Source organism: Sylvia atricapilla, chromosome 6 (assembly GCF_009819655.1).
Source record: "Sylvia atricapilla isolate bSylAtr1 chromosome 6, bSylAtr1.pri, whole genome shotgun sequence".
Lineage (NCBI taxonomy): Eukaryota > Metazoa > Chordata > Aves > Passeriformes > Sylviidae > Sylvia > Sylvia atricapilla.
This window is the reverse complement of record NC_089145.1, coordinates 678,545-704,981: the sequence shown is the minus strand read 5'-3', so window position 1 is coordinate 704,981 and position 26,437 is coordinate 678,545. Positions and strand designations below refer to the sequence as shown.

At 67.0% G+C, this 26,437-nt stretch overlaps 1 protein-coding gene across 4 annotated transcripts; it reads left to right on the top strand.

The window, feature by feature from the left end:
- Positions 1-377: 377 nt before the first annotated feature.
- On the top strand, positions 378-24,294 carry SYT7 (synaptotagmin 7). 4 transcript variants are annotated; one of them, XM_066320416.1, is made up of 13 exons: positions 378-465; positions 10,245-10,348; positions 12,175-12,254; positions 13,455-13,586; positions 14,175-14,390; positions 16,632-16,997; positions 18,693-18,818; positions 21,108-21,243; positions 21,652-21,922; positions 22,282-22,451; positions 22,868-22,982; positions 23,063-23,262; positions 24,024-24,294. In XM_066320416.1, exons 1-13 carry the CDS (start codon positions 435-437, stop codon positions 24,126-24,128), a joined length of 2,052 nt encoding a protein of 683 aa, XP_066176513.1. In that variant the 5' UTR covers positions 378-434; the 3' UTR covers positions 24,129-24,294. The 4 variants fall into 4 exon arrangements, with proteins under 4 accessions (XP_066176513.1, XP_066176514.1, XP_066176515.1 ...); XM_066320417.1 differs by lacking the exon at positions 14,175-14,390 and having other exon boundaries at positions 381-465; XM_066320418.1 differs by lacking the exons at positions 16,632-16,997; positions 18,693-18,818 and having other exon boundaries at positions 386-465.
- The last annotated feature ends 2,143 nt before the right edge of the window (positions 24,295-26,437 follow it).

The following is a 26,437-nucleotide window of genomic DNA, read 5'->3' as shown; positions in this document are numbered from 1 at the left end:
TGTCGCCGCGGGCGGCGTCGCCGCCCCACGCGTGTCCCCCTCTCTCCGTGCGCATCCCCGACCCCCCCCCCCCCCGCCCCCCCCGCCCCTCCGCTCCCTCCTCCCTTCCCGGCGGCTGCAGTTTCCGATCCCGCCAGCAGCGAGCAGCAAGTGGATGCAGGATCGCGCCGCACACGCGCCCGCACACACCCGCACACGCACCCGCACACGCACCCGCACACGCGCGCACCCCGCAGCAGCGGGCGGCCAGCACGGGCTCCGCGGGGCTCCCGGCCCCCCGCCGCCGCATGCGGGCCCCCGCCGCCCCGCCGCCGCCCCCCGCCCCGCCGCCCCCTCCCGCCGCCGCCTCCGCCGCCGTCTGATGAGCCGCGGCCCCGCTGCACCGGGCAGCCGCCGCCCCGCCGCCCCGCCGCGCCCCGCCGCCGCCCGCCACCATGTACCTGCGCCCGGAGGCTGCCAGCGCAGGTGAGCCCCGGGCCGCCGGGGAGGGGAGGGACGGAGACACGCGGGACGCGGGGACGCGCACCGGGGGTGGCCGGCCGCTCGCCGCCCCCCCGGGGATCCGCCGCGGCCGTCGCCAGCTTCTCCCCCCCGCGCCTCCCCGGGACTTACGGTAGTTTGGGGAGAAAGTCACCGCCGCCGTTGTCACAGCGCTGCGGAGCTGCCGGAGCCACCGACGCCCCCCGCCCGGCGACACCCCGACCCCCGCGGGCGGCATCCTGCTCCCCAGCCGCCCCCCCCCCCCCCCCCAAAAAAAAAATAAAATAAAATAACACGGGGCGAGCCCCAAATCCCGCTGGCTGCCGGCGCCCAGACAAGCATCCAGCACATCCCCCCTCTCCTCAGCCTGCGGAGCTGCTGGAGCCCCGGATCCCCTTCGGGACACGCCAAGCCCTGGGGGCAGCATCCCGCTGCCCACACCTCCAGCAAAGCCCCAGAGCCCCGGGAGAGCCCCAGATCCCGGCGTGCAGAGCAGCATCCAGCGGTCTGCACATCCCTGCTCCTCACCGCCCGCCCCCTCCGTCCTTCTGGGGGGTCCCCCAGCCCCGTCCTGCCGCACCTCCGGAACGACACCGGGACACGCGGGGGTGGGCGCCAGGGGAAGGGGCTTTCTCCTGCGCGGATTTGCTGAGCTCATGCTCGGAAGGCAGCAGTCGGCCCCGCACCGGGGAATCTGGGACGCTGGCGGGGACGTTTTGGGGGTGCCCGAGCCGGTGCGGAGACACGGGGACGCTGCCGGAGCGATGCGGCTCGGCGGGGCCTGGCGGCTGTCCCCGGCCGTGTCCCGGGGCCCGGGGAGCGGGCAGAAGGACGGCGTGTCCTGCGGTGGCGTGGGGACGTGCCGGCGGGGACGCGGGGACAGCGGGCGCCGCCGGGGAGAGCTGCAGGTGCCAGGCCTGCGGGATCCGGCGGCTTTGGGAGCGCCGGGCACCGCCACTCGCTGTCACCCGCGGCAGGTGACGGCGTCACCGCTGCCCGCGAGTTGGCAGCTCCGGCCGAGCCGCCTTCGAGGGGAACTTTGCGCCTGGCCGCAGGCTGAGCGCTCCCACCGGGAGCGGCTCCATCCCGTGGCACCGCGACCCCGCGGGGATGGCCGGAGAGCGGCACGGCACCGCTTGGCCCAAGGTCACCCGGCTGGGTGGGTGGCAGAGGGGGGACGCCAGCCTGTCCCCGCCGGCAGCGGCGTGGCCGGGCCGCCCTTCCCTCCCGGCGCCCGGGATTTGCTCCCGCCTCCTTCTCCCCCTCCAAACTTTGCACCTGCCCCCGCTTTGTCCCCCTTGTCCCTGCCGGTGGGCCACCGACGGCTGCTTGGCCATGGCCAGCTCCGCTCGGCCGGCTGGAAGCTCCCAGGGCAGAGCTGGAGCTGCCGGATTTGGGGGGACAGACCCCCCGTCCCAAAGCCCGTGCTCCCCGGCTGCTGGGGCTCCCGTGACGTGGGAGTTTTCCCACGTCACGGGCGGCGGCTGGAGCCGTGGGGTGCTGGGGGTGCACACACCTTGTGCGGGCACCCGGGCACTGCCGCCTCTCCTGGATGGTCCCACCTTTCCCGGACCTTCCAGACGTGCTGCTGAGGGGCTCTGTCCCCACCACCCCCGTGGAGGCTGAGGGGGTTCTGGCAGCTCACACTCCCGCAGGATTTGGGAAGAGCCAGCCAAGCCACAGCCCGGGTGAAGCAGTGCTTATTGTCCCCCTTCAAAACCCTGTCCGAGGTGGCACCAGTCTCGTCTTGCTCGTCCCCCGCTCCGTGTCACCGTGCGGGGACAGCGGCCGAGGCCCCCAGCACTGGCTGCGTTTCACCGAGGGGGAGAAGATGCCAGGAAATTCGGGAAACTTTGCTGCCCGAGGAAAGAGGGATCTGGGGGTGACGTGGAGCCCGGAGGTGCTGCTGGGGCTGTCTGGTTCTGGGGTCGGAGGTGCCCGAGGGAGTCTGGTCTTGGCCGGCAAGGGGGTGTTGGGAATTGAGATCAAGCCGAGGCGCTTCCCAAAGTGTCTCCCGCCAGCTGGAGGCTTTTTTGGGGAGCCACGGGGGGCTGTGCTGCTGGGGGACCGCCAACTGATGTGTCAGGAGAGCCACATCCGAGCACGGAGCAGAGCTTGGGGCTGCCCGCAAAGGTGCCCTCTGTGCCACAGGGACAACGTCCCCTTCGCTGTGAGAACATCGGACAGCTCCTTTCCCCTGCCAGACACCCCCCTCCATCCGTGTCCCCGCGGCTGTCACCAGCTGTCCCCTTCGGGGCGGCGTTCGCGTCCCCAAAGCCCCAAGCTCCATTTTAGCGCAGCGAGCAGGTGCCGGGGGGCCCTGCTCCCCACGTCCCCATCTTTCCCGGCTGGAAGCGTTCCGAGCAGAGCCGCGCGGCGGCTGGAGGTGGTGAATCAATAACCAGGCAGCAGCTGCCTGTTTTCCCCCCGCACCGCCTCGGAGCGGGCGATGGAGCGCCTCGGTGCTGGCGCGGCCGTGGGAGCAGCTCCCCGGGGCTCGGGAGAACAAGGCGGGCTTCCACGGGAGCCGGCACACGGCGAGGAGCGGGGCGGCGGCCGGCGGAGGGGCTGGCAGCGGGATGAGGGAGCGTGACGGGCGGGAAGGCAGACAAAGAGCGCAGGGATGGCAGCGCACGGGCCTCGCCGGGAGCCGGGCACCTGCTGCAGCCTCGCGTCCCGCACGGCGCCCTCACGCAGCGGGAGCTCCAGACCCACCCATCACGGAGCGGGACCCCCATCCTGCGCCGCTCTGGGCTCCCTCTCCCAGCCAGCCCCTCCGCTCCGGCCCGAGGGATGCTCCTGCCGCCGTCTCGGAGCATCCCCCGCGGCCTCAGCCCGGCCCTTTGTTCCCCACGGCGAACCCGCTCCAGCCCGTTTTCCGTGGCGGTGTGGAGGGGGTCCACGCGGATGCTGAGCCCTCCTCACGGTGGGGGTTCCTCGCTCCCAGCAGTTGCCACCAATTCCCACCCTTTCGGCCTCCCCACGGCCGCGCTGACGTGTCCCAGGGCCCCCCCACCCCGAGCACGGCTGGGGCACAGCGAGGACGAGGATTGGGATTGGGGGGCTCCCCGCCGGGCGGGGGTCTGGCAGAGAGGTCTTGCTGCTCCCCCCTGACTCCAAGGAGCAGGAGAGGAGCCGGAGGCGGCTTTTCCAGCGCCTGATCTCGCGGCTTTTCCGCCTGCCGAGGAAGGAGGGGGGGGGAGCGGGGAATGAAGACAGATGCAGATAATATCGCTGCCACCCCCCGGCCCCCGGGGGCTCAGCTACGATATCCATTATGGATGGATCCGGCGAGGGAACGGCTCCCGGAGAGCCGCCGGAGCGCGGGCACGAGCCCAGCGCGGAGCAGGGGGACGGACCCCCCCGGCTGTGACCGGCGGGGGACCCGGGGGACGCGTGTGGGGCCAGGCGGGGCGTGGGGGGCGGCGGGTTGGGATGTGCCAAGCGGAGCATCCCCCATCCCTGTGGGTGCCGGCGCGGCTGTGGCACGGGAGGCTCGGCGCCCGCCCGCCGGCTCCGGCTGCCCCCGCAGCGCCCCGTCCCCTCCCGGTGTCCCCGGGCCTGGCTGCAGGAGGGAGAGGGTCACCTTGGGGGGAGTTAATGAGGTTTGAAGGGAAGCGGTCGCGCCGGCGGGGACGGAGCCGGCGCGGCGGCGGAGGGACAGCGCGGCACAGCGGCCCCGCTGCCGGCCCTCCGAGGGGGGCACGGCCCGCGGGATGCCCCCGGGGGGCTCCGCGTATCCAGGGAAGGCGGGGTGACCGGCTCTTCCCCTGCGGATGGGGCTGTGGAACAGCGGTGGCTGCGGGGGGCGGCTGGTCCTGGCCCCGCTCCACCGTGGATGACCATCCCTGCTGCCCCATGGATGACCCCGAGCGTGTGTCCCTGGAGGATGCGGGCCCGGGATCGGGCTCTGCTGGAGGATTTCCACCACCCCCGCCTCCCCCGGGCACCTCTCCACACCTGAGGCCCTCAGTCCTCCCTCTGGGGCCTTCCTCAGCCCTTCATCCCCTCCTCTGCCTCCTCCCTCCGAGCTGCGTTTCTCCATCTTTCCACGCGTTCCCCTCCAAGCCTCTTCTTCCTCTCCCCAGCCCCCGGCTCTGAGGGCACTGGAGACCCTGAGCGTCCCCCAGCCTTGAACCCCCTGTCGCCACGGTGGCCTCGCTGTGACAACACGCGGATCGCGGGTGACGGGACTGGGGGCCGTGCCCGGGGGGAATGGGGGAGCTGGGGAAACCAGCGGGGGGCTCGTGGAGCTGGGATGGGCCGCAAAGAGCCTGCCCGCCCCCGTTCCCTGGGAGCCGCTGGCTCTCTGCCTTCCCTCTCTCCTGCTGTCACCCGAAGGGCTCGGGAATGATGGAGAGCCCTGGGGCCAGAGGCTAAGTGGCGACGGCGCGAGAGCTGGCAGTGCCACTCGGGATGAGAGCCCAGCCCGCTCCTCCGTGCCCGCTGCCAGCACCAGGAGAGGATCCTGCGCCGAGGGAAGGGAGGTTGGGGTGACTCCAGGCTGGGGAGCGACGCCCCAGGGCTCGTTTTGGAGCAGGGATGACGCGGAGCACCAGCCTAGCCGGGGGATGAGCGGCGTCCTCTCGGGAGCGGGGCTTGGAACGGGGATGGGGATGGATGCAAACCGCAGGAGCAGAGCGGGGCTTCTGGGTGCTCCTCGGGAAGAGAGATGCAGTGGGGGACCACGAGGCAGAGAAACCACACGGCTCTCCGGAAATCCTCAGCCAAAAATAGCCCGGCACCAGGGAAGGAGCGCCTTCCCTTGCCAAATTCTCCCTCCATCCCCAGCTCCAGCTTGCCGTGGCCGCCGAGCGGGGACGGGTGGCATCGGGGCTGGAGGGGACACAGGAGGGACACCACCGTGCCTGGCAGCTGGTGGGGCTAGGGGATGCCTGAGAACATGCAGCTGGAGCTGTGCGCTGTTTGGGGACGGTGTTCACCTCCTCCCCCAGCGGCCCGGGGTGGGCCCGGTGGTGGCCGGCTGTGCCACCCGAAACCCCCCGGGACTCGCAGCTCGGCGTGGGGGAGGCAGAGGCAGGCGGATTGACAGCTCCGGGGGATGGACAGATGGCTGGATGGAGAGGCAGATGTGTACGAGGGATGGACGGACGGACGGACGGATGGAGAGATTGATGGATGTGTTGGAGAGGGGGACGCACGGATAGACGGGCAGATGGAGAGCAGACGTTCCTGCTCAGAGCACGCCCGGGGGGTGGCTGAGCTGCGGCACCGCTGCTCTCCCCCGAGGCTCCTCCCGGGATCCTGCCGGGCTTCCAATGATCCCTCACATCTACGGAGCCCCTGCGAGCACGTGGGCAGGTGGCGCCGCCAGACCCAGCTGGCCCAGCCCTCCAGCTCTTCCACGTCACGCGCCCAGCCCGGCTCACAGCATTCCCAAAATGCCCACTGGGTTGTTACCGGCGACGGCAGCAAAGCCTCGTCCCGCTCCGTGCCCGTCCCTTCTCCCTCTCCCTGTGCCGAGGGCTTGGGTCCCTGCTCTGCCCGCCGGGGTCCTGCCCCGCTCCGCCCCTTGCCCGGCATCCTGCACAGGAGCCAAAGCCGCAAATTCACAGCTTTTCGGCTGCGTCCTAAAAATAAGAGGTTTGGGAAATATCGAGCAAATGAGTGGGAGGATGAGAAGAGGAGGAATTCATGGCCTGGTGCCAGGGAGGCAGCATCTGGGAAGCCCCGGCGTGACAACGCGGCCACCTCGCTCCGCGCCGTGCGCCTCTCCGCCCCGGCAGCACGAGGGGCTGCTCCGACGCCACATCCCTGCCCTGTCCCTTCCCATCCCACAGGTCCTCCCCGGCACCGCCATCCCCACCCAGGCTCGGCGTCACATCCCGCTCTGGCGCCGCAGCTCCCCGCGACAGCGGAATGTTGGGGAAGGGGGCGGGAAGGGGATGCGCTGCTCGCTTGGCGTCTTCTCCCGCTGCCCTTTTCCCGGGAATGTACGCGTTTCCGCTGCCGGTTTGGCGGCTTGGCACATGGAGCCGTTTCTCCATGTGGAGCTGTGGATGTTGGCTTTGATCACCACTTCCAGGGAGCTCAGCAAGAGCCTGGCCTGAGGGAGCTCCCCACGGCTTTGATTTTCCCCCCAGGGTACTTGGCATCCATGGATCTCGCCGCTGGAACGGGGGGAGTGGGAGGATGCTCCAGGAGATGGGGCTGCGATGCTGAGCAGCTGCCAGGGAGACGCAGTGTCCACAAAAGCTGGGAATTTCAGGGTCTGGATCCAAAAATAGGGCCCCGAGAGGCTGGACAGGGCCATCCTCACTGGGACACCCGCAGAGGGGCTGGTTCCAGCTGCGGTGCCACAGATGTGAGGCTTGTTCCGAAGCCTTTGCTCATCCAAAGCCTCTGGCGCTCCGTGGAGATTCCAGCCTCCCCCTCCTGTGCAGGAGCTGTTCTTTGGGAGAGCTGGAAGCATCCCTGGGTGCCCCTCGCAGCGGCTTTGCCTTCCCAGCGTCGCTCCATTGCGTTTGGCTGGAGGTGACGGCGGAGCTGTGGGATAGGGCTGAACCCTGGGATACGCGCAAGGGAACAGGGAATTGGGGGGGAAATGGCTGGGGCTGCCCAGGAGCCGGATGGTCTCACTGCAGCCGGCTGAAGCCATGCCTGTCCTGGAGCTGAGTGCGCACAGGGCCACCGGCAGACAGAGCCACCGAGGTGTCCAAGGCCGCTGGGCTGCGCAGGGACACCGGGATGTGCAGGGACACCGGGATGTGCAGGGACACCAGGATGACGGAGCCACCAAGATGCACAGGGACACTGGGATGTGCAGGGACACCAGGATGTGCAGGGACACCAGGATGTGCAGGGACACCGGGATGACGGGGCCACCAAGATGCACAGGGACACTGGGATGTGCAGGGACACTGGGATGTGCAGGGACACTGGGATGCACAAAGCTACCGAGATGCACAGGATCACGAGGACGCCCAGGGCCACCAGGATGCAGATGGATGCTGGGATGTGCAGGATCACTGGGATGCCCAGGGCCACCAGGATGCTAAGGGACACTTCTGGGTGTCCCTGGCATGGGCTGTGCCACGGCTCCCACCATTCCCGGGCATGCCGGAGCTGAGCCGCCTGTTGGATCCATCGGCAGTTATTCCCTTTTTCGGGAGCATCTCGCCGGATCTCCGGCTCACACGCCGCTGGAGACGACTAATCCCTCTTGGATCTCCACGTCTCTCCTTGTGCCGGGGTCAGGTTTGAAGTGTTCCTTCACATCCACAAAGGCCGGAGCTCGCTCGCGCTCCGGAGGCAGCAAATCCCGAGCCCGCAGGAGCGGCGGATAAAGGAGGAAAAGCGGCACGTGACCGCATCCCAGTCTCCCAAACACTCCCCATCTCCCACTCCAAAGCGGGCGCTGGAAGAGTGCAGGGGGCTCCCTGCTTGTCCTAGATCCGCCATGGAGACCTTTCCCCTGAAGCCAGAACTCTCAACAATGGCACAGAGACCCTCTCCATGGCACGAGGACTCTCTGCCTGCATCCAGAGCCCTCTCCCCCTGGAACATCCCCTCTTCCCTGGCTCACGCAGCACCGCACAAATCCCACGCTGGAGAGCTGCGGCGCTAAGGAGGCAGGTAATCCGCTCATCAATAAGGGCCTGGAAAAGTGGAATTATATCCCGTCAAGTGCCTTTGAATCCTGATGAAAGAGCCGCAGGGATGTTCCACCCCCTCGCCAGCCTCCGCAGCGTCCCCTGCTCCGCCAGCACGTGGGACGGGATTGGGACCTCCATCCCTCCGAGGAGGGACGTGGGGTCTCTGTCTCTCGGCCCCCCCTCACTGTGCCCTTGGGAAGAGGCGGGACCTCGGAAGGGCCGCTGGGATTTGGGACAAGTCCCACGCAGCCGTGTCCACGCTCCCGCCTGGATCGGCGCTGGCAGATTCATGGAGAGCGGCGGGGAAGGAGGGCCGGCGGCGGCGTAAACACGCGTCACGTTTTCCACCTTGTCACCCGCTCCCGGGGCTGTGTCCCCGTGTCACGCAGCTCCCCGCGTCCCCCCTGCATCCCCTCGCCCCAGGGCATCCCACGCCGCGCATCCCAACCGGCGCAGGGACCCCCGCACCGCGCCCCAGCCTTGGGGACGAGCCGGGAACTCCGAGCGGCTCCGAGTCTTTAATTAACCGAGCGCTAATTGCCTGGCAAACGAGTCATTTAACTCATGCTGAGGGCGGCGCAGCCTGGGGGCCTGTATCGCTCCCCCCGCCCTGGGGACACGGCGTGATCCCACCGGGAAGGTGCACAGGGACAGCCCCCGGAGCCCCCCCAGGCAGCATCCCGCTGGTGAATCCATCAGGATCGTGGGGCGACGCCAGGTTTTGGGGGTGCGGTGGCGCCTCGGCACGGGGAATTCGGCCGCGGGAACCGGCGCTCACTGATGTCCCTCTCGGGACGCTGCCCCGGCCGCGGTGGCCTCGGCAGTGCCCGCCCCTTCCCTCGCCTTTTCCTTTCATTCCCTCTCTCCAGATTAATTCGAGGATGAACTTGATCCCGCAGGGATGTGTTGGAGCTCCGGGCTGAGCCGGAGGGGTCACGGTATCCCCAAGCTGGAGCAGGGAGCACCAACTGAGGGGGGCTCATCCCGATTCCCAGCCCGCCCAGTAAACCCGGGGCCGCCCGAACCGCTGGGAATCCCACCCGAGCAGAGGTGCCCGGCGCTCTCCGGCCGCCGCTTCCCATTCCCCCGGCAGCTTCCCCAGCCGGGGTTTATAAATGTTGGAAATTAAGGGCTGGTCCCAAATTCCCTCCTAGGCAACAGTTGCTATGTGAGTTTTATACACAGGCTCCTCGTGATCCGGGAGCGATGGAGGAGCTGCCTCTGGATGGAGGGAGCACGGGTGCTGCAGGGGGGACGCGTCCCCAAAACCACCCCCACCGCATCCCACCCTCGTCTTCTCCTCAAGGAATTTTTTACAAATCTCCCCTTGACGGCCACCGTCCCCTTTCCTCCTCTGATTCCAGCGGGAGCCTCAGAACGTGTCGGGGGCCATTCCAGAGCCCCGATCCCCCCTCCTGGTCCACTCTGACTCACCCCGGCCTCGGAGCCGCTGGGAAATTTCGTTACAATAACAAGGTCTGCGGGCGAATTAATTATTAACATTTATTGTTTAATATTTATACTGCAGCATCGCTCCCGGCGCTGCTCCGGCCTCGCCGCTGCCAGCTGCGGCTCCGGCCACGGCCGGTGCCATCCCAGCGGGCACAGCAGGATGCGGAGCATCCCCAGGGATGCTGTAGGGAGGGTCCTGGCCGGAGACAAAGCTGAGCCCATTTGGGCTCCCCTCTGAGCCGCCTCGGCTCCGTATTCTCATCCCACAGCGGTCATTCCGCACGCTGGGAACACGGACGGAAGGGCTGGATGGGGTTGGTGGGTCCTTCCCACATTTTTTGGGGTCCCCGTGGTTGTCCCCACGGCCAGGCCGGGGAGCAGCGGGTCCGCCCTGCCATTCGGGATGAATCCGTGTGGGACCGGCTGGCGAAGCCGCGGCCTTGCCAGCGCTCCCGGGGTGCCAGCGGGGATTAAAGCTCCGAACTGAGCTCAGGGCTGGATTCCCGCCTGGACGCACCCGGCTGGGAGCTCAGAAGCCAAGGAGGTGCCCACCGTGATGGGACACAGCGCGACGGCCGCAGTGGGACGCGGCCGTCGGAGCACATTCCCTGCGTTTTCCCTCCCCGCACCCCGGCGCGCAGCAGGAACCCCCCGGGATTGGGGGCTGACCCCCGCTTTGTGCTCTGCTCCCTCCAGGGACTCCTTCCCGCGACGTCCTCCTGGTCTCAGCCATCATCACCGTCAGCCTTAGCGTCACCATCGTCCTCTGCGGGATCTGCCAGTGGTGCCAGCGGAAAATGGTGAGTGTCCGGCTTCCCGCCCACCCTCCCGGCATCCCGGCGTGTTTCCCGTGCCGCCGAGCGGGGGGCAATTCCCGCTGCCAGGGCAGCAGCCGAGCGGAGGCAGCTCCCCGGAGCCGCCGGCTGCCGCTTTTATTGGGGCTTTTCCCGGACGCGCTAATGAAATGTTTGGGCGAAACCGTTCGCGTGGCACAAAGGGAAGTTTCCAAATATATGGATATATATCGGTGACAAGCCGGAACGAGCTGGCCCCTGTCCTGCTGGGCAAGCTCCTGCCTGGAAAAGCCCCGTGGGAAGGCGGCCAGCCCATCCCTGGCAGCGCCGGGTGCCGTGAGCCATCCCTGCCGCCCGCTGTGTATCCCTTCTTCCCGCCCCGATTCCCACCCGGGGCTTGGGACGGCGCTGCCTCCCGCTCCATCCCCTTCCTCCTGCTGCTGCTGCTCCTCTCCCGGGAGCAGGACGTGCTCGGCCACGTTTCCTTCGCCATCGGAATGGAATCTGGGTCAAGCGCTGCCACGGCAGCGGCGCTTCCCGCCGGGGAGTTGCGCACCCCGAGCCGGGGGAAGGCGGCGTTCCCTTGGGAATGGGAGAGGGGCTCCGCACGGCCATGGCTGGGAAGGGCCCTGCCGGCTGCCACCTAAGGGATGGGGAGAGGGAGCCGGCAGAGGAAAAACCACTGGGAAGGAGGAGGCTGGAGCTGGCAGAGGAACAAACAAGTGTCAATTGGCCGGGAAGGCACATCCTAAGCGGCCCTCAACAGCACCCGGAGCTGGAGCGGCTCCGGTGCTGGAATGACGGCCAAGCGCGGCTCCAGGCCGTGCCCGCTGCTGTGTCCTCACGAGCCCCGAGCCGCCGCAGTCGGGACACGGATGAGCACGGGGCTGGGCGATGATTCCCTCTGGGATGGCCTCTGAGCATCCGGTGAGGCCAGGCACCCCCGCGCTTCCCAGCGGGATTAGCCCACGGCCATTCGAGGCCATCCAACACCCTGCAGTTCCTGGCAGGATTCGCCAATGTGAATCCAAGGAGGTCCAGGTGTGTTTCCCTGAAGCTTCCAGCAGCATTAGCCCTCGGGTATCCAAGGGTATCCAACACCCCTGCAGCTCCTGGCACGATTGCTGCCCAAGGACGCCGTGCTGAGGGTCCCGGTGTCCCAGCAAGCCAAGGAGATGGCTCCATGTGGACACAAAGAGGCTGGGAAGAAGAAGAAAAAAGGAGAAACATTCCCTTTCCGTGTGCAGGCTGGATGCAGGGCTGGCTCCTGAGATCCAGGACCAGTGGGATGGAAGGGCTGGTTCTCCACCCCATCCTGCTCCCATCCCACCTCACCCGCCTGGCGCTGCGCGGAGCATCCCCGCTCCCAATTGTTGGCTAATTGGCGTTAATTTGCTCCCGCCCACCGCGGCCCGGAGCAGCGCCCGGAACCTGCCCGAGTGCCCTGATTACCAGCCCCAGTTTGGAGCCAGCTCCAGCTTCATTCTCCTATGGCAGCACTTGCCTGGTGCTGGGAAAAGCGAACTCAATTAATTCAGGCCCAATTAGGCCTAAAATTACCCACTCCTTCCCAGCGAGGCCATGGAATGGGATGCTGGCAGCCGTGGCTATGCTGTCCTTGGGGTGACGCGGGGCATGAGCCCCCAGGGCCCAAGGGACGGAGCCTTTGGGAATTTTGCTGCCTGGACCGGTGGGATGGAGCCTGGAGACCGTAAGGGAAAGGGCACATCCAGGTCAAACTCTCTAAGTGATGGCAGCTCCCATCCTTCACTGGGATATTCCAGGGGATACTCTGCCACCCCCTGATCCCCCCTCTCCTCTCTTTTCCACAGGGAAAGCGTTACAAGACTTCCCTGGAGACTGTGGGAACTCCGGATTCCAGCCGAGGCCGCAGCGAAAAGAAAACCATCAAGTAGGTGCCAGGATGGGGGGGGGGGAGAGGAAGGACAGAGGTGGCCATCCCTTCTCCCAGCGGGAGAGGGGCTCCGGGAGACTGGGAGAGCTGGTGGCTGTCTCCAGCATCCTTGTGTATCCCACGGAGCCGTGGGCACGATGGAGTCCCGGGGACACGGGCACGCGTGTCCCCAGCGATGCTCCGAGCCTGGGGCTGCGGATTCCAAGCTCTGCCCAGCGGGGCTGGAGTGGCTCTGCATCCCACGGGCGTTCCACGGAGAAAGGACAGCGGAGCTGGGGCAGCCCACGGCGCTGGGTAGGGAGTGGAGGCTGGAAGCTGAGGGGATTCTCCTGGGCGTCCCAGAGCCAGCACTGCCTCTCCACACCCTCTGCAGGCCTCCAGGGAGGAGGGAGCTGGATCACCAGGAGGGAAAAAGCTCCTGCCTGGAATAAGCCTGTGGAAGACTTCCTCCCATGGCTGGCCTGGGTGTTATCGGGGTGCAGGGGCACCTCACCAGCTGCTCCCAGCCAACCAGGATGAGCTGGGAACGGAGGGGAAGGCGCGTCCCTCCCGATGGCACGGCACAGGCGGCTTCCCCAAACTCCAGCACATTCCATACAGCTGCGATCAACCCAAAGCTGCTGGCGGCTTTTCCAGTCTCTCAGCACCAGCGGGGAGCTCAGCCCTCGGCACGCAGCTCCGGCGGCTTCCCAGAGCCAGGAGGTCCAGGCTCCGTGCCGGCAGCAGGCCGGTTCTGCGGGAAGGGATCCGCAGGGGAAGGGCTCTGGAAGGGTCTCCAACCCGCAGCAGTGTCACAGTTTAACCGGGCGCTTCCAGGACTGGGCCGCTGAGCAGGCGAGGGCACACGGACACACGTGCCGAGGGCGCACGGACACATATTCGGGAATGCCGTGCAGGAACCGCACTCGCCGACACCTCCCGAATCCCCCACACCCTTCTCTCCTTCCCAGCCGGTGGAGCCGCCCGCTCCTGTCTCTCCACAGCTCTTCCCGTCCGTCCATCCTTCTGTCCGTGTCCACGTGTGTGTGTGTGTGTGTGTGTGTGTGTCGGCGTCCGAGGGGTGGGCTCCCCGTCTCTCTCCGCAGGATCCTGGCGCTCCGGGGGCGGAGGGCTGCTTTTTCCTTCTCTCTCGCAGGAATTCAGCTTCTCTCTCTTGTATTTCCCTTTTCTTTCTCCCCCGGAATCCGGCCGCTGTAGCGATCTAGACAGAGACTTTTGGAATAACAATGACAACACAGTGCAGCAGAAATGGAGCTCCTACCCTCCCAAGGAGTTTATCCTAAACATTTCTCCTTACGCTCCGTACGGTGATCCGCGCCTTTCCCTCAAGTGAGTCTCTCCTTACCGTGTTTGCTCCGTGTAGTGAGTATATGGGCAGCACCCACTCGCCTTCCTCTTCCTCCTCCTCCTTGTCCCGCTCCTCCTGCTCCCGGGCTCCCCGCACGCCACCCCATGGGCCGTCCCATGGAGACGAGCAACCCCTCCTTCCCGCATTCCCGGGGCCGGCCGGGATCTCCCTCCAGGACGGGGTTGCGCGTTGGGGGCACCCCCTCGGCGCGGGGACGGGTCCCCCCGGGGCTGGGCTGCCGGCGAGCGGGACCCTCTCCCTTTCCCGACCCCTTCTCCGCCCTTTCTCTTGGATGTTTTGCGGCCAGGACCACCCCCTTCCCCCCTCCCCCTTTTTTTTTTTTTTTTTTTTTCTTTCTTTTCTTTTTTTTTTTTTTTTTTTTTTTTGCAGTGCTGATGTCTCTCTTTCTCTCTCTGTCTGTCTGTCCGTCTCTTGTCCGTCTGCTCCCTCCGGCTCTGTCGCCCTCCCCTCCTTCCCCGACGGCTCCCCACGTTTCCCACGTCCATCCGTGTGTCCGTCCGGCTCCCTTCGTGTCTGTCTGGGGGGCTCCGGCCGCCGGCCCGGCCCAGTGGCTCTCTGTTATCAGGGGCCAAGCTGACGGCGTCGGCCGCCGCCGGGCTGTCCGGGGACCGCGACGGCCGGCCCGGGGACAAGCAGCGGCTCGGCGAGGATGGAATGAGGAGCAGCGTGTCCGCCCACAGCGAGCCCGGAGCGGGAAAGGCGGCACGGGGCCGCTGGCACACGGTGCAGAGCCACTTGGCCGCAGGGAAGCTCAGCCTGTCCAAGTGAGTGAGCACGGCACGGTGCGGCACGGCACGGCCACGGCCGGCGGGCCCGAGCGCCCGCTCCCCGCTGCGGATGGGGGCCACCGCCAGGTCCCCGGGATCACCGTGCCGAGGGAGAGGAGGCCTTTCCCGTTCTCCCAGCGGTGTTTTGGCTCAGGGGCGGCAGAGGAGGCAGCCGGGCGGGAGCAGCACCTTTAGGCGCTGTCCCCGTTGTGTTTCCAGCGCTGAGGGTGACCCCGCCCGATCCCGGTGGGAAAGCGGCTCGCCATTCCCCGCTCGGCTTCTCAGGGCAGGCGGCGCTCCCTCTGCGGTGTCCCAAAGGCAGGAGGTGCTGTCCCACGCTCCCATCCCTGAGAGACAATCGGGGGCGGCGCGTGGCATCTTCCGTCTGTGCGCTCCCTCGACCCTGGCACAGCCACCGGACCCTGGTGCCGAGAAAAGCTGGGGCGAGTGCGGGGCTGCTCAGCTTCGGGGAAAATCCGAGCTCTGGCAGGCTCTGCGGCGCTCCAGGCCGGGCTGGGCGTCTCGGCGAGACCTTTCACAGCGTGCCTCCGGCGGGGAGCGATGGGGCTGTGCCGCCCGTGGGCTCCCGCTCCCGGCTCCGGTTCTCCGGGGGGTTCCCGCTCCGGGAGAGCTCGGGGACACCGGCCGCTCGCCGTGAGGCTGCCGCGCTCCAGCTGGGCGCCGGGAAGCAGGAGGGAGAGGCGAGGAAAAGCGGGAGCGGCGCAGCTTTCAGCCGGCCCGCCGCCGGGAATCCGGACGGACGGGCTGGCGCAGGCGGCGCGGGCAGGGTTAAGGGGACGTGGCGGAGCGTCCTGTTTTCCAGCATCCCCTCGGCGCAGCGCCGCCGGCACTGGGGTGTCCCGGGGCTCCAGGCCGAGGGTCTGGCCGTGCCGGTGCCAGGGCATCCATCCGGGCACGGGCAGGGCGCGGTGCCGCCTGGCACGGCGCTGGAGGAGCTCGCGCCTCCAGCTGGCGCGGGGCCGACAGGAGCCAGATTTAGTTTCCCGTGACTGAGAGGTTGTAAATTGAACTAATTTAGGATTCGATAGGAAAACGAAAGGAGGTCGGCGTCGGCGCGGAGAGGGGGGGTGGCAGCGTGCGGGCAGTGCCCGGCCGTGGGGCTCCGTCCATCCTAGCTCTCCGCTCCTCTCCACTCCCTTCCCTCCTCTCTCTCTTTCTCCCACCTTTCGCTCTTTCTTCACCTCTTTTCTTTTCTCTCTTCTTTATTTTCTTTTTTCTTCTTTCTTTTTTTTTTTGTTTTTTAATTTTTTTTGAGCTGTCTCTCCCTCCCCGCTCCTTCTCTGTCCCCGCTGCTGGCACTGCACGATGGCACAGCTTCGCCCCGCGCTCCCAGCCGGCAGCGCCGGGACGGGGCCAGGCTCGGTGCCTGCTGCTCGAGGCCACTCCTCGGTGCCAGGGGCGGTCCCGGGAGGATTTCCCTCCGTTCATCTCGCGGCCGCGAGCTCCCCGGGCTGCCGAGGGCAATTCGGCGCGGCTGCATGGGCTGTGCCACGCATGTGCTGCATGGCCAGCGCCGCTTCCCTGGGGCATCCCATCGCTGCTCTCTCCGCTCCGCCGCCCACGCGAAGCCCGCTCGCCCCGGGCCGAGCTGCTCCGCTCTCCGTGTCCCCACAGAGCCGCGTCCGTATCCCCAATCCCGTGATCTCCCGCCCCGTTCGGAGCCTGGCTTGGCCCCGGGGGCGCCTCGCTGGAATGTCACCCCCACGGGGGTTCGGCCCCCGCCGCCGAGCTGCGGGATTTGCCCCCTTCCCGCAGCGTCCGGCGCGGAGGGGATGGGACGCCGAGCCCCCGCGGCGCCGCTGCTGGCTGCTGGGCTGGACTGGGAGGGACCGGGACGCTGGGACGGGCCGGCTGGCGGCACGTGAGCGGGCGCCACGGGATTTGCCTCCACGCAGCAGCCTAATTATCCCGCAGAGCAGGTCGGCCGGCGTGCTGGGAAGGCGCTGGCGGAGCGGCGGCCGCGGGAGCGGGTGGGCGTCCGGCCCTGGCGAGCCCCGCGGGAGGCAGGATGGCGGCGACCCGAGCCCCCCGTGCCGCCGGCAGGGCCGAGCCGCGGGCGAGAGGCGGAGGATCCGGGCGCTGCCCCCGCTGGCTCCCGCCGGAGCGCTCCCTGCGCTGGGGCATCTTCTCTCTAACTCTCTTCTTTTCCTTCCTCCAATTTTGCCCCTTCACCTTCTTCTCCTTTCTCTCCTCTCCTCTGCCCTTCCTCTCCCTAAGTTTCGAGGACTCCACCCTGTCCACAGCCACTACCCTTGAGTATATCCCCACCTCAGCAGGCGATCCCAAATTCCAGAGGCCCCGCACGCTCGTGCGCCAGCAAAGTCTGCAGCAGCCCCTGAGCCAGCACCAGCGCGCCAACCACAGCCAGCCCACCACCAGCCAGAGCCTGGGCCACCTCCAGGCCCACAGCGGCTCCTCCGCCGCCGCCAGCTCCCGGGGATCCCGCGGCGGCCCGGCGCGCCAGGGCACGGCCGCCGGCTCCAAGCAACGGATGGCCGGGGGCAGGAGCCGCTCCAACCCCGGCAGCTGGGACCACGTGGTGGGGCAAATCCGCAACCGTGGCTTGGACATGAAGTCCTTCCTGTAAGTGCGCGTTCGCCGTCACTGCCCTCTGCGTTCTCCTCCCCACGCCCTCCATTCCTTTCTCCATCCCTTCCCCTCCTTTGCTCTCTCTGCTCCATCACTCTCCGTCACCCTCTCATGTGCTCGATCGCTCTGCTCCTTCGCTCTCTCCATCCCTCTCTCCATGGCTCTCCTCTGCCCCTTCCTTCTCTCCATTCCCTCTCCATCCCCCTCTGCTCTGCTGTATCCCTCTCCTCATCCCTCTCTCCTCTGCTCCTCCATTTGCCCCAGCACGGCCTCTCATCCATCACGCCCTTGGGGACACGCTGCCCAGGGCCTGCGGGAAGGTCCCTGTCCCCCGGCTCACGGGGGGCTCAGGGAAGGGGCTCATGCGCTTCCCCGGTGTGCTTTGCCACGTCCCTGGCCACCCCCTTCCATCCCCAGGGACGGCCACCAGCAAGGTCCCCAGGGAGTTACGTTGTCCCGAGCTGTCACAGTGCGGGTGGCACTTTCCCGTGCCGGGGTGACCGTGAGTTGGGCTCTGATATCATTCCCAGACGGAGGAGCCGTGGGATCTTTAATCTGTCTTAACTCCATCTCCTCCATCGGTGCTGGATTTCCAGCATCAAACCCCGGGGACTAATCCGAGTCCCGTGTTGTCGCCCTGTCTCGGCACATGACATTGTCCCTCCCCTGCAGAGCTGCGCCCCCCCGGCTCCATCTTCCCTCGGGTTTTCCAGCTCCCGCCTGGCCGCTGTTTGCCCCCTGGCACCCTGCAAAAAAGGAGCCCTGAGGTCCCAGCTTTGCTTTCCGCAGGCTGGCGGCACTTGGAGGGGGACGCAGGACTGACCCTGCCCTTCCATGAGTTGACACAGCACTTCCTGCACCAGGATTAGATGAGAGACACAAATTTGGGTGCCCGTCACACCCCTTCCCGCTCTCGTGAGAGGGTTGAACCTTCCTCCAGGCGCCCTGGGCTGCTCTGCCCCAGGATCCCCTTTCCACTCCAGCCTCTCCCAGATTCCTCCCAGCTTCCCGACGTGGAGCTGCGGCTCATCAGCCGTCCCGAGGGTCACGTTCTCCCTGTTTACCCAGCGCCGATGCTGGTTCCAGCCTTGACTTGGCGCAGAGGGAGCAGCCGCAGAGCCCAGACGTGCCGAGTCAGCGCCGCTTCCCAGCGGAGGAGCCGCTGGCATTTCCCACCGCCTCTTTCCCCATCCATCGATTTTTTTCTTTCGCTCTTCCCCCCGTTCACCCTCTCCGGCGCCGCGGCATAAACGCGGTTACAGGCCCGGGAGAGGACCCGGGTGGGGCAAAGAGCCTTGGGGCCACGGCACCACCAATTCCTTCCTCCACGGAAGGGATTGTCACTCCTGTCGCGCTCTCCCTCCTCATTCCCAGCCCCTCCAGGCATCTTTTCCCCCCCCCTTCATCAGGATTTTGGCCTCCTCTCTGCTCGGACCGCTGGAAGAGAGGGACAGCGCGGGTATCCACGCGTGCCAGGCTCCCCGGAGCCGGCGCCTTTCTCCCCACAGCCCCGTGCGCCCGTCCCGGCCATCGTCACCTCGCAGGAGCCGGCGGAGAGAGCCGGGCTCCCCTCGCCGCCCAGCCGGGGGTCCGCGGGACACCGCCGGCTCCTGCCGGTTCCCTGCCTGACGCTGTGTTCTCCTCTCTCTTTCTCTCTCTCTCCCGCTGCCGGCGGGGCCGCCCGGGCAGGGAAGGCCGGATGGTGGTGTTATCCCTGGTTTTGGGACTCTCAGAGCAAGATGACTTTGCCAATATTCCCGACCTGCAACCCGCTGGGACGCAGCCGAACCAGGCGAACGCTCAGGGGGACAAGAGGTATGAGCGAGGACGAGGCCAGTCCCGCAGGAGGAGGAGACGAGGGCCTCACCCAGGGTGGAGGAGGAGGAGGAGGAGGAGGCTGGCCTCGTGGAGCGCGAAGGTTGGAGCGGCACAGGGTGGCCCAGCGGGCACCGGGACGTCTGAGCTCTCCCCGGCACCGGCACCCGCGGTTCTGCCTCTGGAGCAGCGGCACCGAGAGCATCCCCATCCCTTCCTCCTCCCTCCTCCCTCCTTCCTCCCCCTCCTGCCCTTCCCGGCCCTGGCTGCATGCGGGGGGTGGAGGGGGTGGGACGGGGGGACACGCTCAGGGACGGGGGGACATGTCACCCCCCGAGTGATGCCGCATGGGCTGAGCTGCGTCCCATCCCGACTCGCCGCTGCCGCCTCCATCCCGGCGGGATGGGCAGCTTCCCTGGGGATCCGGGGACACCGCTACGGTGGCAGAGGGGCAGAGCGAGCGCCACAGGCCGGGTGGGGGGGGTGGGACACGCCGCAGCCCCCGTTCTCCTCCAGCACGGCACAGCCCCTCGCCTCCGGCTGCTCCTCGCATTCCCGGCGTGCCGCAGGCTCGGCAGCGCGTCCAGCCTCGGCACCGGCGCCCGGCCGCGGCCACCGGGGCTGGCTGGCAGAGGCAGAGGGTCCGTGCGCCGCCGGGAGCGGGTGTTCATCCCCTCCGGAGCGGGGAGGAGGTGTGAAGCCTGGCGGGCGCTGCCACTCCGTGTGCTCGGCGTGCGGATGAACTGGCACCGTTCTCGCCCGGCGGCTATTTTTACCCCGCTCCGCTTGGTTTCGCTCCATCTTTTAGCACTTCCCTCCCCGGCGTCGCGCTGTGCAGCCGGTCCCCGCCGGGAGCACCGGCAGCCCGTGCCGGCCGCCCCGTGTGCCGAGGGGACGGGGACGTGGGACACGGCGGGGGGGTGGCTTGTGCCGCAAGACCCCGCTCCCCGCTTGCCGCGGCTGCCTGCTCCGAAACCCCATCCCGGCACGCGCATGGCGTTCCCCACCTCCATCCCTCCCGCTCCTCGTTCCCTGGGCTCCGCAGGACGCGGCGGGATTCGGCCGGCGGAGGGGACGCGCTCCGGCAGCCTCGGCTCTCTCCCGCCCACCGCCGCCGCCGACCGCCCGCTCTTCTTCCTCAAAACATCTCCTTCAGCCCTGTTTCGCAGCTCCTTCCTTCTCCAGCCTGTCCCCGGCGGCTCCAGCCCGGCGCCTCGGCGTGTCTCCTGTCCCGGTGACTCCGTCTGTCCGTCCATGCTCCCCGTTCCTCTCTCCCGTTCCCTCCCGGCAGGCCGGCGCTGGACGACGCTGCTCCTCCTTTCTTTTGCTCTCTCCCGCTCTCTCTCTCCCGCTATCCGTGACCTCCGCCGGCATTCCCGGCTCCACCGGCGCCTCCTCGCTCAGCGGGCCCCACCGCCGGCTCCTCCGCCTTCATTTTCCCCGGTTTTAACCGAATTTTGCCTCCCCAGCTGCCTCGGCCTCTCCGGTCCTTCCTGGGCGCCATCCCGTGTGTGCGTGTGGGTGTCCCCATCGCTCCCCCACGTCCCTTCCCCGCGTGTCTGCGTGTGCTTGGCGTGGTGGCGCGTGTCCGTGGCATGTTGTGGCTTCCCGTGTGTCCCTGCGCCTCTCGGTCCATGTGGCGGTGTGTCACCGTGTCCCAGCTCGGACAGGAGCCGTGGCAGGGGGGGGAGTGGGAGCATCCCAGGCTGCCTGTCCCCTCCGCCACGTGCCCGTCTCCCGTTGTCCCCGTGCCTCGTGGCAGCGTGGCCTCGGCGCATTCCCGCCCGTCTCCATCGCTGCTCTGTCCGTCTGCCTCCCGCCGCTCCCGGCTGCCCGCCCTGCCCGGCGCTGTGCCCAGGAGCCACCGTGTGTGGGGACAGCCAGGACAGTGACCCCAGGGGTGTCTCAGCCGCAGGACAGTGGGGCAGGGGGGCAGCGAGCCCACGCGGAGCACCCGTGGGTGCCCGGCACCCACAGAGACGAGGGGGTGCGGTGTGTGAGGAGCAGCCGGAGCCGTGGGGTGCCGTGGGGACCGCACTGTCCCTGCCGTCACCGTGGGACGTGGTCGAGGCGACCCGCTGCCGTGCCCTAAAGGTGCCAGGCCAGCAGCTGGCCCCGGGACCAGGGCCGGGATGCCGGTGGGCCGCGGCCACCGCGTGTCCCGGCAGCGTCCGTCGGGCACCGGCACAGCCCGGGCTCAGGATCCGCTGGGAGAGGGTGCCCGGGAAGCCCCTCGCTGTCTGGCGCTCGGCTCCCGGCCCCTCTCCTCCAAAGCCTCTCTTCCCGCAGGTTGCCGGCCGCCGGGAAGGCTGGGAACGCGGCACCGGCGCCGGGCCAGCCGCCGCACGATGAGTCCGACCGCAAGACGGAGCCGCACTCCTCCGTCTCCGACCTGGTCAACTCCCTGACCAGCGAGATGCTGATGGTGGGTGGGTGGGGTGCGCCGGCTTTGGGGGTCTCCACGGTCAGTATCCAGCCCTGCCAGCTCTTCCCTGTGCCATCCACGGGCGCTCGGGCACGTCCCCGCCCGCCGTGCCAGATCCCCGTCGGCCGAGCCGACGCGCCGCGGACGTGTCCCCGGGCTGGCACGAGGGAGCGAGCGGAGCCGGACACGTGAGGGATGCGCTGTCAGGAGGAATTTGGCTAATTGGAGCTCCCGTTCCGCGGGACGAGTGGCACCGAGCCAGGAGGCGTCGGAAGCGGCGGGGGCAGCGGGAAGCCGGGGAGAGGCTGATGTCCGCTGACAGCCGGCGGGGCTGGGGTCGGGGGGACGCGGGTCGGGTTCCTGCCGGTCCCCGGTGCTGCGCTCACCCTCCTCCTCCTCTTCCCGCAGCTCTCCCCGGGCTCCGAGGATGACGAGGGCCACGAAGGCGTCAGCCGGGAGAACCTGGGCCGCATCCAGTTCAGCGTCGGCTACAACTTCCAGGAGTCCACCCTGACCGTGAAGATCATGAAGGCGCAGGAGCTGCCCGCCAAGGACTTCAGCGGCACCAGCGACCCCTTCGTCAAGATCTACCTGCTCCCGGACAAGAAGCACAAGCTGGAGACCAAGGTCAAGAGGAAGAACCTCAACCCGCACTGGAATGAGACCTTCCTCTTTGAAGGTACGGATTGGGATGGACTGGAGTGGATCAGGGTGGGAGCGCAGCCCCGTGGGACCTTCCTGGGGTTCAGCTTGACTCAAGCCACCAGCGCGGTGGCTGCTGGTGATGTGATGGGTTGGCCAAGCCACCGAGGCCAGGCTGGATGTGCGTCCCATAAAGGGGATGCGGGGGAAGGTTTAAAAGGCTCCTTGCCCCCACGGGTGGGCGCAGATGTGGGAATTAATGCGACAGCAGCTCCTTGTGCCGTGGGCTGCTCCCCTTCCTCTGCCTGGTGCCAGGGTCCTGCCATCAGGACGGGAAGGGCGGGACAGTCCTAGAACTGCTCCTCATCTCCTCTGGCTTTTCCATCCCTGGCACAGGGTTCCCCTATGAGAAGGTGGTGCAGCGGGTGCTGTACCTCCAAGTCCTGGACTACGACCGCTTCAGCCGCAACGATCCCATTGGAGAGGTGTCCATCCCGCTCAACAAGGTGGACCTGACCCAGATGCAGACCTTCTGGAAGGACCTGAAGCCCTGCAGTGATGGCAGTGTAAGGCCCTGAACCCCTCCCATCCCCCTGGGGCGGCGAGAGCGACCCCCTGTCTCTGCAGTGTCCCCAAGAGGACCACCCCCCCGTCCTAACAGGGACATTTTCTGCTTCGACATCTGATGGAGATTTTTCTCTTCCCAAATTTTATATTAAGTAGCCCAAAGTCTCATTTTGGGTCAAACCAAACTGTTTCAGGTAGACCTAAAATAAAAGATTTTTCCTCCTCCTGCCTCCAGCAAGACCAGAAAAATGTCCCACCGGGGGCGGCCCCATTTCCTCCTGCCCTCATTTTCTGTGCTTTCCCAAACCCTCCCCTTGGTTGGGCTGCTCTGGTGGGGGTCCCATGCCAGCACCCTGCTCCCACAGGGGAGCTCTGGGGGGCGTGGGTGTCCTCAGGGAATGCATGTGTCCCACAGGGAAGCCGCGGGGAGCTGCTGCTGTCTCTGTGCTACAATCCCTCGGCCAATTCCATCGTGGTGAACATCATCAAGGCGCGGAACCTCAAAGCCATGGACATCGGGGGCACCTCAGGTACGGCGCCGGCCGGCCCCGATCCCGGGCAGCATTCCCTAGCTCCCATCCGGGGCTGAGAGCGGCTCCTCTCCCTCCAGATCCCTACGTGAAGGTGTGGCTGATGTACAAGGACAAGCGGGTGGAAAAGAAGAAGACGGTGGTGATGAAGCGGTGCCTGAACCCCGTCTTCAACGAGTCCTTCGCCTTCGACATCCCCACGGAGCGGCTGCGCGAGACCACCATCGTCATCACCGTCATGGACAAGGACAGGCTGAGCCGCAACGACGTCATCGGCAAGGTGGGTGACACGCCCTGGGGACACCCAGGTGGGCATCGGGGACAGCCAGGCCCCGGTGCCATCTCCAGCGTGGAGCGCGGTGGGAATCCCTTGTGCTGGGTGTCACGGCCACGGAGCGCCGGAGTTCTCCCAGAAAAGCAGGGATGGGGCGTGGGGAGCCACACCGGGATGCGCCCGGTCCCCTGGGATTGTTCCCGGGGACGGGAGCCGGCGGAACGATCCATGAGATCACCCAGCTCGTGGTTAGCGCAACGATGGCAAATGAGCTCCATAATCTCCGCCCGCGATCCCCGAACGCCGCGCTGGGATCAGGAAAACACAGCGGTTGGGATAAATCCATTCAATAAATCCCCGGCTCAGCGCCGCGGGCTGCCGGGCAGGGGCCGAGGTGGCGGCATCCCCGGCGCGGGCACATCCAAGAGCCCATTCCAGGGATGGACAGGCGGTGTCCACGACATGCCACTCTCGCTTAAAACCCCTAATCACTTTTGATCGCATAATGAGCGGCAAGCTCTGCTCCATCCCGGCTCTCCGGCGACGATCCGCGGAGCCGGAGCGGTGTCAGCGGCTCCCCGAGGTGGCAGCAGCAGCAGCGAGAGCTGGCACACGCGCTTTTCTGTGGTGCCATATGGAAAACCGAGGGATAAAAATAACCTGGCTCGGCGCCGAGCCCGGAAAAGCGCGGCCGGAGCAGTTTGGGGGTGAAGGCACGGGAGGGGGATGGAGCGGCCGCGGTGGCTCCAGGGATGCGTTTCCCGCAGATTTACCTGTCCTGGAAGAGCGGTCCCGGCGAGGTGAAGCACTGGAAGGACATGATCGCCCGCCCGCGGCAGGCGGTGGCACAGTGGCACCAGCTGAAGGCCTGAGCACCCCGGGACCGCGGGCTCGGGGTCCCCTTTCCCAGCTCCCAGCCCCTTCCCGGCCGGGGACCGGCGGGACAGCGGCCTGGCTCGAGGGGACCCTGCGGGAGGACGGGGACGGAGCCCCCCCGACCCCCCGCCTTCCCTCTCCCCGGGGTGCGGGGGGTGCGGAGCCGCCAGAAGCGATGTGCCCCCATCCCTATTCCCACCGCCGGGCAGGACTTCTGCGAGTGCTTCCAGCCCCGCTCCCGGAGCCCCTCGGCCCCTCCCCGGCCTCGCCCCCCTCCCATTTCAGGGGGTCAGGCTGCGGATGCAAGAGGGAGCCTCCTCCCTCCCCTTCAGCTCCATCAAACCTCTCGGAGCCGCCAGCGGAGCCACGGAGCCCCCCCTGCCCCACCCCGTCCCCGCTGCGCCCCCCTCGAGTCTCCCGGGGACACCGAGGGAAGGGCACAGACCCTTTCCCTGGGATCGGAAGCCATGACACAGTTCCTTATCCAAAGCGGGCTCCTTCGTGCACTGCCTTCAGCCGGGTTCGATGCTTTACCTCCGCCTTGGGTCTCGGCAGGAGCGGGGGGCTCCTAAACCGCCCTGGGGACCCCCGGACCTGCCCTGACCCCCACCCTGGGCTGGAAGGGGACCCACGGGGGAATGCGGAGCTCCACAGGGTCCCCCTCCAACAGGGCTGCTCCGGGAGCCCGTGCCCGACCCGTGGGGATAAAGGGTGGAGCGAGCGCTGTTGTCCCCATCGAGGGCGGGTGACATTCCCTGGGCTGGTGGCATTCCTAGGGACAGCCAGCCTGGAAGGATCAGCCAGCAGCAGCATCCCCACGGAGCCCTGGGATGCACATGCCAGACCCCTTCCTGCTCCCCGGGACCCCCCCCAAAAACAGGGATAGACCCACCTGGGAGCCCCACAGGGGTGACAACGGGGTCGGTGGTGGCTCTCTGTGGCAGACGCCGGATCATCCTCAGTCTTCCTGCTCCCCCCGTGGCCCCCTTGGCTCCCAGCAGCTCCCACAGCCCCAGTTTAGACGATTTTGGACAATCTGGAGAGAAGTCATAATACTGCTATTACAGTAATAACAACGCTTTTAGGGACATTTGTATTTTTGTCATATTCTCTCTTTTTTTAACATAAAAGAAGAGACTTACAGGCCTGGGGAAGGGGTGGCAGGGCCAGGGCTGTGCCAAGCCGGGTGCCCCCTGTGGCCCCTCGGGCACCCCGCTTTTCCAGGCTGGATTCCTCGTCCGCGGTCGGGCTCCCCGGGGGTTTGTGTGTTCATTTTTAACTCTAGAGCTCGTAGCCGTGATCTTGTTCAGGTTCTCTCTTCTTCATGTGACGGTAACATCCAACTGGTGTGTAAAATACAGAAAAACAGGATTAAAAAAAAAAAAAAAAAAAAAAAAAAGACAAAAAAAGAAAAAGAATTCCAATAAAGAGCCCGGCCCGGCCCGGCTGAGGAGTGGCTGGAGCGGGGGGTGCCCGGCTGGCGATGCCAAGGATGGGGCGTGCGGCTCGGGGCATCTCCTTTGAAGAATCCTATTTTTGGGGAGCAGGGCCCCTCGTTTTCTGGAGGCAGCCCCTGCTCTCGGTAATAAAGGACAGTCAGTAACTGCCAGCGTGAGTCGTTTCTGGGACTGGAGGAATGCGGGGGGCGGATCCCGGGCTGGGAATGGGGGCACCACACCTGAGTGGGCACCAGAGCTGGGTGGGCGTCCCCCCAGCACTGAGCATCCCCCTCCCAGCTCCAAGCATCCCCCTCCCAGCTCCAAGCATCTCCCTCCCAGCTCCAAGCATCTCCCCTCCAGCAATATCCCTCCCAGCTCTGAGTATCTACCCACTATTATCCCATGGATCAGTGCAAATCCCCCCAAAACTCTGGGATCCTGCTGGGAATGGGATCCCCACGGGGGCCTCAGGGACAACAGTGACCCTCACAGGTGCTCGGAGACAGGTGAGTTCCCATCCCATCCAGGTCTGGGCTGAGTTCCTTGACATGGGATGTGCTGGATAGGGACTGGAATGTGGCTCCAAAAGGAAGCAAGAGGAAGGGAACCATATCCTGTGTCCTGGTGCCATTGAAAAGGCCCCGGTGGCTGTTAAATAATTCACGGAATGCTGGTCTTGAATAAATAAATGAAACTTCAAACGCAGCGATGGCAGGAGGGCTATCGGTTTCCTCCCCGCACAGGACAAGATGCCTCCGTATCCACCCTTCGGGCCCTGAGATGCGGTGTTGGAGGTGGCAGCAGGGGACAACGCTGTCCCCTGGCCACCTGCACCCCGGTGGACGGGAGGTGGCTGCTGCCTACCC